Here is an 11954-nt window from a genome sequence, read left to right on the forward strand (position 1 = left end):
CTATATGTTTCTTTTTCTCTTTTTCTTTCTCTTTTTCTCTTTTATATGTAAAAAATCAAATGACTATCTTTAACCGTCACGTATGTATATATATATATTACGTGTGGATCCTGTGGATAACTGATCTTCCTTATAAAATCCTAAATCTTTCTTCCCTCTCTCTGTCTGTCTCGCTCCATATCATTATAAATTTAATCTATAAACATGTATCTTTAAACATTTGTCATAATTAAATTTGAATTGTAAATATTGTGAATGATTTCTTGCACTATGGGAAAATGTATAAAATAATATTTTAAAGAATTAACCACGGTTTTATTAGTGAATAACGAGAATCATGGTCGCTTTATTAATGTAAGACCGGAAGTAGGACTCTTGACATCTACGGCTCGTACGTTTATACAAGAAGGTGTAACGACGGAATATGCTACTCAAGTTGTGGGTACTACTTTGGATAATGGCAGAGTATATGCCCAATATTTAAAGAAAAGTTCACGAGTTTTATATGACAGTGGCGTACCGGTACCCTCGGTTATTACAAGCTGGGTGGGGGAGTCGTCACTGCACAGTGACTCGCCGGCCTTTTTACCTCAAAGTCATAATGATTTATTTAATGCGGATCAGCCGGACTGGCAGGCCATTGATGATCGTTTAATTGTTGATCGTCGCCATCATGATGATTTTGTTGGTAATACCGATTATGTAGGCTTACGTCGTAAGCCATTGTTAGCTACAAGCTCTCACGGAGTTGATGAAATAATATCAGTCGGAACGGTTTCCAAACCTGTTTATAATTTTGTAACCCAACTAGGAGTTTTGGAGGAGAACGCTAGAAAGGTGGCAGCTAATAAAGTATTACCTATTGGAGATCTGCCAACGTATACAATCAAACAGAATTATGAACCTAGTGCTTATTTAAGTTCTAATCATGATGATATTTTGGAAGAGGAAGATAGCGACGATTCTTTCGGTCGTAATCCAAAATTAATATACAAAAAATTAATGCAAAACACTGGCCGAAGCGAAAGTGAAAAAGAATCTCCTGCTAAACCTTTTATTCCAGTCACTAGACACTTGGCTACAGTAACTTATTATGGATTTGCTGATTTTACTACAGTGGTAGGTGATAGTGTAATCGTTTTTTCACCTAGTACTTCCACAAATAATGTAAATTATAAGGCTCAGATTACTTCCATAAAGGGGGAAGCAACATTAGCTGTTGGCTTGCCTCAAGGTCCAAATATATCAAAAGTACCTATAACGATTGCACAGGACCTTATAGAGCCAACCATAACTCAGCAACCTTCGATAGAAACGACTTTAGAAACAGGATCTATTAAAATGCAAATGGAGTCTAGCCATGAGGAATCTACTTCCACTCTTACCACTTCTCGTTTAACTGAACATAGTTCAAGTAAGAGCACATTAATGGATTTAGAACCGATTACATTATTGCCATCCTCCGAAGTTGTTATAACATCAATGACCAGTAAAATGTCAAGTATGGAACCACATTCAATAGAGGCCCCTGTAATGCTTTCTAGGCCCTCAGATGAAGAAATATTGAGAATTTATAATGCCTTGGCTAATGCCAATAAAGATACAGATAAAATTAAAATTGAACCAACCACTGCCATCAACACTACTATTGCAACAACCGCTGAAGCCTCTAAAGATGTACCACATTTGGAAACATCAAATGTCCAAATATTTGGAGGAGCCACTACAATATTTTTCGAAGATGATCCATTTGCTAATTTTGTTGAACCCGTTAAAACTAGTTCAAGCCTGGAGTCATCCATATCTGCTCAAAATACTTCAAGCTCTAACGTCATAAGTGATAGCTCGATTTCGACTACAGTATCTTTAGCCATAGAGGAATCGTTATCAACATTAGATAAAACTATTGAAGTAAATACACAAGATGTTGAAATTGTTGAAACAACTACTACTGATCAGCCACCACTGATGTCATCCGAAATTATTTTAGATACTTTAATTAGCAATTCAGAAACTCCTTTCAAACCTAACACAAAGCAATCTTCTCAAGATACAATTCAATCATCCAATATATTGTCTAATGTTTTAATTAAAGAAATTGATCCCAATATGGAAGAAGTTCCAGTGGATTGCATAAGTACGTCACAAGTATTTTTAACTCAATTACCCAAGACGGTTACAAATTTTGAAACAGTTGTCACAACAATAAATGAATCGGAGTTAAAAACCGAAATTCTACAAAAAATTCAGCCAACATTTGAAATTAAAGAGGCCACTAAATATTACTGCATACAAGCGTCAAAAATCCAGTCTACAACTGTCGATCAAATCGGACTTTCTTCTGCTGTAAATACTGAAGGTGAAGAAAAAGAAGATGAGCAAAAGCAGCTTGCTATAGCTGAGGTAACCGAAATGTTTGATGCTGAGGGTAAAACAGAAGCTGCAGTTGTTATAAATACAACTGAAGAAATTTTACTGGACGTTAAAACCGAACGACCAGAGGAAAATAAGGATCAGGACATTACAGAAAATAAGAATCAGGACATTACTGAACATTCAGGATCAAGTGATGATGAAAAAGAAGAAGAAGAGGAGGAGCCGGAAGATGAAGAAGCATCTGGCCTTTCAGAGGAAGATGATGAAGATGACGAAGAAATTGAATTAATTTATAAAACTTTGTATACTACTTACACCTATCTAACTACTTTCTTTCATGATGATTCTACTTCCATATCCAGCCATACAGAAGTAGTTACAAATGTTATGACATCAACTTTGGGTATAAGTTCTACTAAGGAATCTCTAGCAACAAATCTCGTTGCTAATTTAAATGATAATGAAATTAATCCAACTATTATTGGTTTGGAAATGGAAACTACTAAGCGTTTTGTAGTTCCCTCAGAAGTTGAGAGTCTTATACGTACAGATGAGCACATGCAATCAGAGAACGAAGCTAATTTAGAATCCAGTAAGAGTTCCGAAAGTTTAGCTACATTTTATACTACCTATACGTATTATACCACAATTTTTGCCGAAGGCGAAACGGATATAATGTCCCACACTGAAGTTATAACAAACATTAAGAAATCTTCGACTTCCGCTTCAGTGGAGGCGGAACAAATTATGCCCACCTTAATTGCTTACCAAAGTATGCAACAGTCAAAAGATGAAACAATTGAAGCAGAAAATAGCATAACATATAAATCGTTTAGTGAAAACGAAAATACGGCAATGTCTTCGTCTGCAACTTCAGCAGCCAATGATGTTTCTAATTTACCAAATATACCCGATCTTGGCGATCTTACTGCCATAACATTGGTTACCGATGTACGTTCGTCCAGTTCGCCTGGAGAAAAACAAATTATTAACAACTTGGAAGCATCGCAAAAAATTTATAATGATAAACCATCCGTATTGGAAGATCAAATCAGTTCTGAAAGTAATACCGATACAGATGAAATAATACCTTCAGCAACACTACTTTTACAAACTAGTTTTACCACTTTTACTTATTATACCACCATGTATAGTGGCGATAAAACCAATGTCATAAGTCGTTTGGAAACAATGACAAACACTGTAACTGAAACATTACAACCCTCAAAAACGATTGATTTAGAGGGGGCCTCTGTACCCATTACGTATTTCACGACCTTTACATATTGGACAAAATTAGCAAGGGAAGGTCAAATAACGACTTTAAGTCGTGAAGAAACCATATCGAATATTATTATACCAACTATGGTCCAATCACAAATGGAAAGTGTAGATGTCGCAGCGGAAAAGGCCAGTGATACAGCTGAAATGACTGAATCATCTGTACCAAATGAAACTACAATGCAGGTACCTAGCGATAAAAACGAATATATATTAGTTCAATCTGCAGAGGCAGAAATAGCAAATAATTTGACTTCCAATCAATATACAACAAATTTATTAGAGCCCACCACATACTATACAACATATACGTATTACACCACATCATATGAAGTTGATAAGACTATAACGGATTCACGTTTTGAAACTGTAACCAATATTATAACACCCACTGTTACCTTATCAAATTCCGGCGAATGGGAATCAACATTACCTACACCTCCACCACCGAATACAGAAACCCGAATTGAGGACAAGTCTTCAACAACTGATGTAATTTTGTATGACTTTAAAAAAATAATTGATGCTGATGGTATTTCCACCATATTTTTTACAACAGAAATTAAACCGTCGATAAATTCAGATGGCATAACCACTGAAATTATAAGTTCAACATCTAGTCTACTTATAGATGAGGAAAAGCGGCGTATCCAAGCGACAGAGTCTAGTGAAAGTTCCACAGCTTCTCTTGGTGTAGATGGCCTAACACAAAAGCAATATAAGACGGGCTTGGTGAGATTAATTGAAGGTACACGTATTTCAAATCGTACAACGACTTTGTATCAAAGCAAAGTTATAGGAACAGTTATAGATCAACGTTACGCTCAAATTATAGAAAGCACATCCAGTTTTATATTCGAGAATACAAAGTCTCCGTCAGAGGTCGAAATCAATCCAACAAGTACAACAAGTGGTAATCAAAATATACCAGCTACCCAGCAAGTTGAACTTACAAGTAGTAGTTTAATGCCTTACGTTGAAGGTAGTATTATAGATACAACTGCTGAGCAGGAAATAGAGACCACAACTAAACCAGAGACAGAAATAGAAAATGCAGATGAAGAAAATTATTCGAAAACAGATGAAAAGCTACGTTTTCCATTCCAGACTAAAAAACCAGCATTTATATCGCCACTTAAACCATTTTCGAATAGAAATCGCCCACAATTTGCTCCGAAAAAGAATAGTAGTGCCACCATAATAACAAGAAGCGATTTTACACCTACAATTACTGCTACTCCCGCTTTAAAAACCATAAATCGTTTTTCATCCTCACGTAGAGGAAGTGCCAATGGTGGTATTGCCAGCAGCAATTCTGTATCGCTTGCCTCATCGACCAGACGTTTTAAACGTCCAAACAAACAATCATCTATTGCAGCAGGATTGCCAAATGCTTCAACACTAGGTTCAACCGCATCGCGTAATCGTTATGCGTCTTCATCTAGTGCCAGAGGTTCATTTTCTGGTTCTAGCTCCAGAAGGGTGGGAAATTCAGCATCAACAATAAGACCGTCATTTTCCCGACCATCTTTGTTTTCAACGGGCTTTCCTAATAATTCAAGGCTAAGAGTTAAACCTACTGCTACTACAGATTTAGGAGAAATATCTTCAATTGCTGATGCTTCAACTACAAACCCATTAAACTCTCAAGAAGAAGGCGATTCTCTCGATCAAAATGATTCATCGGACGATGATGAAGAAAATACAACTACCGAAAGCAATAGAAGACAAAATAATCCTTTATTACGTTTACGTAGACCCCTTAATAGGCCCCAAGGTTTCACACCTGCTCGCACCCAACAAAATTCTAATTCTCCCAGCAATTCAGGCGTAACATTGAGAAGAAATCCCTTAATTGCACGATCACGCAGTAATAGTAATTCGGCTTCTTTAACAACTACAACCACAACTACTACAACTAATAAACCAAAAACACGGAGCTATCAACCATTACTTACGCAAAATAGACTGAGACCTACTAACTCACTATTTCCACCACGTAATATATTCGGAGTACAAAAACAGGCGGTAACAACTGAGGAAAATAGGGATTTATCGGAAGAAGACACAAACGAAAATAATGAAAATGATGATTCGGAATACGAAGACGATGAAGATGATGAAGAGGATTCTGAGAATGACGACGAAGATGAAGTAAAAAGAAGAAGAAGGTCTCATTATAAAACGGATGCTAAAGAAAAACAAAAAAATCGTAAAAAGCGTGAAGCCGATAGTAACCAGCAAAATCGTAGCAATTTCCGACAACGTTTTAGAAGACCTAAATTAGCTACACATCAAACTGTGCAGCAAGCAGAAACTAAAAGTAATGAAGATGAAGTAAGTGAAGCTAAAGAAGTGCCAGCTACAACTCAAAGAACACGTACACGCTTCGGAGGTCGTTACTCTGGACATTCTTCGACTGCTTCTTCTACCACAAGTGCTACTACATCTGCAGCAACTTCATCAACATCGTCCAACCATAAGGTTGCAATACGACCTACCCGTCCTACTGGTAACAACGGCCGAGCTCAATTTACTTTACGTGAAAAAGATTCCTCCCAAACGAGCACTACACAAAAAGTTATAACTTCTGCTAAACGTCCTGCATTCCGTAGACCTCAGCCCGGTAGTGGTAGTGTTTCAACACGACGTTTGCCAAGTTCGACATCACCATCAGCTTCATCTTCCTCAAGTGGTAAAAGACGATTAAAAAGCTTTAACAACCAAGATTCAACTACAACTTCACGAAATTCGGTTACAGGCCGAAATCGCTCTTCATCCAGTACTTCGGGTCGTTCACGTCCTTCTTCAGGATCCTCTAGAGATAATATATCAGGCCGTAATAGACCTAGGAATAATCATAATTATAACAGCAACAACAACAATAACAATAATAATGAAGCTTTAGTCATTGATAACAGTGGTACAATAACTGTTACCCATGTTATACCAGCAGAAGTCACTATACCAGTTGTAAATGGCAAGATAACCGAATACAAACAAGTTGTTACAGCTAAAACCAGTACAGAAGTTTTAGGGCCCCAGCAGTATACAACAACAATTGGTAACAATGGTCTAACTCAGTTGGCCCTGACCAGAGAAGATTCCTCGGTTAATTACAATGGAGCTACCGAAATTACACAATATATTTTGCATGAAACTCCCACCACTACCATAACATTTACCCCAACTACTATACGAGGACGTAAAACTTCGTTTTCTCATGTTCTGCCTTCCACAGTATACTCAGTGGAGCAAGTGGTAAGCACGCAGCAACCTCAAATCTCAGCCAATGCTCCTTTGGCCAATATATTACTTTCACAGTTGTTGTTAGGAAATGTAGGTCTACCAGCCGCTAATCCTTTATTAGGAGCATTGGGAGGAGCACTTTCACAGCCTGGTGTTGTTGGCCCTCCCCAACCGGCCACACCCGTTACCGAGTATAAAACCCACGCTTCCACGTATGTAACTACAGTATTTGAGGGACAATCGACAGTACTTCCCATTACCTTCCAGGGAAAGAAAATATTAACTACCATATTTGATACAACAGCCCAAACAATAACAGCAACTGAATTTATAACCGACACAATTGTTACCACACCCACTGTAGCACAACAGCAGCCGGTAGTCAATAGTTTACTTTTGCAGCAACTTCTATTACAACAACATTTGCAGCAGCAACAAATTCAACAACCCACACCGGATCCAACTTACCCCCTTAATGCTATACTAAACTCAGTACCCCCACAATTTTTACTAAGCGGCGATAATTTACAAGAATTGGAAGCATCAAATAACATACGTGGCTCAGGACATGGTGACATTTTGCTAAATGAAGATGATGATTTTTCAGTAGGCAGCAGTTCCGTGGATATAGATGACATTGCTCTTCAAGCTCAGGCCCAAACACATAAGACAGGTAGAAAAAAAACTCGCAAAAGTAGCAAAAACCATAAACGTAAACAAAACAATAATGCTGATTCCCATCCACCAAATGAAAGCAGTGTAATAACTTTGTATGTATCTGGCAGAAGACCCGGAGAATTTAGCACAGTTTTATCAACAGTTCAAATACGACCCGACTCAACTTTATACAAACGTCATGCCCATACTATCGACAGTGGCACCGATTATTTAAATGAAGGCAGTGAACTGGTCAACGAATATTGGGCACTGCCTCCCAAAATAATTTTGCTGGATGGTAAAGACAAAAATGAAAATGAGCTAACATATGAAAGTAAGGCTGATGAAACGGCTACACAGTCACTAGAAAGTATCGTTGGAGATGTTAGTCTATGGTATAATACACAAATATCAGCCGCAGCTACAAATACTGCCAAACTGTCAGTATCCTCAACAGAAAAAATTGATCAAAAGTCAAGCCCGGATTCCTATATTCAAGACATTCTAGTGAATTCCAGTAAACAACATTTTTTTGCTTAACTGACCTTGCTAAGCCGTTTGTCCCCCAGCTTCAGACAAAGGTCAGAATAAATGCAACGCTAACATGTCACTATCAACAACTTTCTACGGGGCAAATACAAACAATCGGCAAATACTTATTGGCACAAACTCAATTACAGTTAAAAAAAAATCAAAATTTTCATAAGCTTAGAAAACGTAGCATAACAGAAGAGAATGTTTCATCACAAAAACCAAAATTACGTCGCAAGTTAATAATAAGAAGAAAAGTTGTACCAACAAATTTAAACATGAAAATGTCACTTGAGTTAGATACAACAAACAACAGAGATGACAATCAAACCCTCCTTCCGCGAAAACGTGTAAGAATAATTAAGCATAAGAAACTATTGAGAAGCAATAATACTATAACGACAATGTCACCTAACATCAGCACACTCTATAACTCCACCACCACGAGCTCAATATCAACGTCGACCTATACCACTATACCATCCATCAACATTCAAAATGAAGCCGAAGTTAATAGTAAGTTCGAAACCACGACATCAGCGATGGAGGAACAATCAAGTTCACATAAACATATTTTTCAATATACTACAGAATCACAACTAGCAGATGACGCAAACGACGATAAGGATGAAATCGAAATTTCAACAACTCCAACAACTACCACGACAACGAAAAAGTCAAACAAAAAAAGGAAACGTAAACGCCAAAGGCAACGGCAACGTCACCAAAAAAAATTAATGGAAATAAAAGTACCTGTCACTTCCACCAACAACAAACCCACCCCCACCACAACCCTTCTAACAGTAACTAGTTTAACAACATCAATACGTACACGCACCTACACTTTGGTAGTGGATCGTGTTAAGGGTACTGAACACGAAATCCAAGTTACATCAACATTTGAACGCGTACAAACACAAACCGTACCGGTTACTCTTTTTATAACACAAACTATTTTTACAGTAGCCATGACTACTACATAATCGGTATAACTAGACATTTTTTTTATTTTCAATGAGTGCAGATTATTAAATTTCGGGTTCCGCATATGCTTCATAGTCTGAAAATGGAAAAATATGTTTTAAGTTTGAAAATAATAATCATCGATTTCAAGTTTTTAATATTTAACTAATTATTAAATAATATTTGACTAAATATTAATTAAAGCAAAAAATAATATTTAATAATTAAAAAAAATATTTTTACCTTTGTAAACAAATTTCTACACTTGAAAGTCGATGAGAGGATTGTCTTAAATATTATTTCAGTCATACACTCTTCGGAATTAGAAAAAATGTAAATACACCTAAATATTTATGTTCATCAATTAATAACAAGAACCCCAGAGGGTTCAGTAAAAATGTTAATAAAAATAATCTTTTAAACTACGAAGTACATAACAAGCAAAATCAAGAGAGGATTACTCAAGCTTTAATATTTAAGCAAACTTTGGTTGAAACAATCCCGTAAAATTGCTTAGTTCAGACAATTTTAAAATAAAATCCAAAAAAATATGTTTATTGTCAAAACTCAAAATTGATATTTATTTATTAAATTGATATATATTATATGTATATTGATATATTAGTATACTTTCCATAATGTAATTTTTTTGTTATAACAAGTAGTCGTATGACTGCCTGCATATTTTAATTTTAATTATTCTTTTTTATTACATATAACTGTGTTACTTTTATAACATGTATATCCTACTATGTTCTGGCAATCTTGTCAACTTCGGATATAATTAAAGGGATATAGCAATGCTAATGTTAACGAAGAAAACAAAACAATTGTAAAAATTATAATTAATAAAAATAACTACTTTTAAGCCATATTTCTATATATGTATTTTGTAATTTGTATTCTTTAGATATTTTATAATATACATGTTATAATAAATTTAATATTAAAAAAATGTTTGAAATATTATTCAATAGCTTGTCCAATATTTAAGGGTCCAGTAACAAAAGCTTTTACACCAACGATTAATAATTTTTTGACTAAACCGTTTTTTATTTTCAATAGTCCAATTAACAATCGGCGTTTAGTGTTGTATCCTTGTATGTCATAATTTTTTTATTATTGGCATGTTTTCAAAAACACAACCAATAACAAAAAAATTACGACATTCAGCGTAACAGTCGATTGTGTATTGTGCAAATATAAAAATTAAAAAAATAAAAAATTTAATAAACAACAGAAACGTCCATTTTGAAAAAATAGGGGAAAATTAAGTGCCAAATATTGAAAAAAAAAAAAAAAAAATATTCTTGAATTAAAAATAGTTTTTTTGATGGATATCCCACTCACATCCCATTAAGGGATATGGGCCCATTTAAAAAAAATATATATTTTTTTAAAGAATGAAAAAATAGCTATCTGAACTCCTTTGGACAATTTTTGGTAGGACCAATAGGTGAAAAGTTGAACTCATTGGAATAAAACTCTGTATGACCAAAATATAGAACCTTGACTCCTCTAAGTCCTACAGTTCTTGACCGATAGAGCTAAAAGTTTGTGACCTACTATCCAACAGTACTAACTTTAGGGCAAATTTCGTCGAAATCGATTTTTTGAGTTGGGTTATATCTACTCTTGCAATTTTCAACCGATTTCTGTGTTTTAAATATTGTTTGTTCTCATACATATCGAAATTTTCAATTTTCTACAGGGAAAATATAAAATAAAATGGCATCCAAAACTTAAATTCGAATAACTTTTAACTCGCTTTTGAATATTCTCATCGAAGAAGTGACATTTAATTTTGAATTAAAAAAAGAATAAATTATAATTTTTAAATTTACAACTGCGATTTTTTTATTTTTAAAGTTTAATTTAAAAAAATTATATAAAAATATAGTGATTTGAAGCTAATGGAAACATCGCATAAGATTCGTAATAAGAGATAGGGCCAATTATGGACCGATACTCATGAAATTTGGTATCGAATTTCATCATTATACAAGTATTTTTAATAAGCCCATGTGAAACCGTAAAATACCAAACATTTCTGTTCAATAGAGAATATTTTGGGAAATTTAAATAATTGTAGGTGCTTTCCTCTGTTTTCAAGAGATAGACTGAAATATCTAGATTGTCTTAGAATTTTACAAGACCCAGAATATACATATATTATTTATGGGGCCTACGAGCGACATTTTGATATGATGTAAACGGAATGACAAAAACAAAGCGGATTTACCACATTATTTATGTACTTTCATGTATATGTATATGGTTTGGGACATGTGTTAAAAATTATGTTGTACAGTGTAATAAAATAACTATAAAAAATAAATAAATAATAAAAGAAAAGCAGGTTTTCATCGATTGAGTTTATTATTTATTAATTCCGCAATTTAACCCAAAGTATTTCATTTGAATCCATTGGGAAAAACATTAAATTAACCGTTGTTGAACATATGTATGTAGCTCTAATTTGGTAATGGATTTAAATTAAGTTATTTTATTTAATGATAATTTCATTTATCTTATACAATCTTAAACGAATAAAAAATATTTATCATATGTATGTAAATTATGCATAAACATATCCATATCAAATTCACATCAAATTCTACAAAATTTAGCTTAAAATAAAAAATACTTCAAATTTTGTAAAACATACTACCTACAAAACAGGAATGGAACAATTTTTAGTAGAATAATGTAAATTTAATTGTTGAAAGTCAAAGTTTATAAATGGTGTATGTTACGAAAATACAACTTTTTTGGTATACTATAATTTTTGTTTTACTGGACCCTTCAACAGATTATAAATAAATTAATACATATATATTAATTATAAACATATGTTTAATAAAACTTTTTCAAATAGTATATAAACTAAAATATTT

General features: G+C 34.2%; 1 protein-coding gene across 1 annotated transcript in view; it reads left to right on the plus strand.

Moving 5' to 3' along the window:
• LOC119601900 (mucin-5AC) overlaps positions 1–8913 on the plus strand; it is a 47960-nt gene extending 39047 nt beyond the window's left edge. The window contains exon 4 of the mRNA XM_037953135.1: positions 302–8913. Coding sequence (XP_037809063.1) covers positions 302–8103 — 7802 coding nt within the window. The 3' untranslated portion in view covers positions 8104–8913. The remainder of the gene's footprint in view (positions 1–301) is intronic.
• Positions 8914–11954: the final 3041 nt, after the last annotated feature.

The sequence above is a fragment of the Lucilia sericata genome, unplaced genomic scaffold (genome assembly GCF_015586225.1).
Source record: "Lucilia sericata isolate MDLA Ls3-8-SP2 unplaced genomic scaffold, ASM1558622v1 Contig000198F_arrow, whole genome shotgun sequence".
NCBI lineage: Eukaryota > Metazoa > Arthropoda > Insecta > Diptera > Calliphoridae > Lucilia > Lucilia sericata.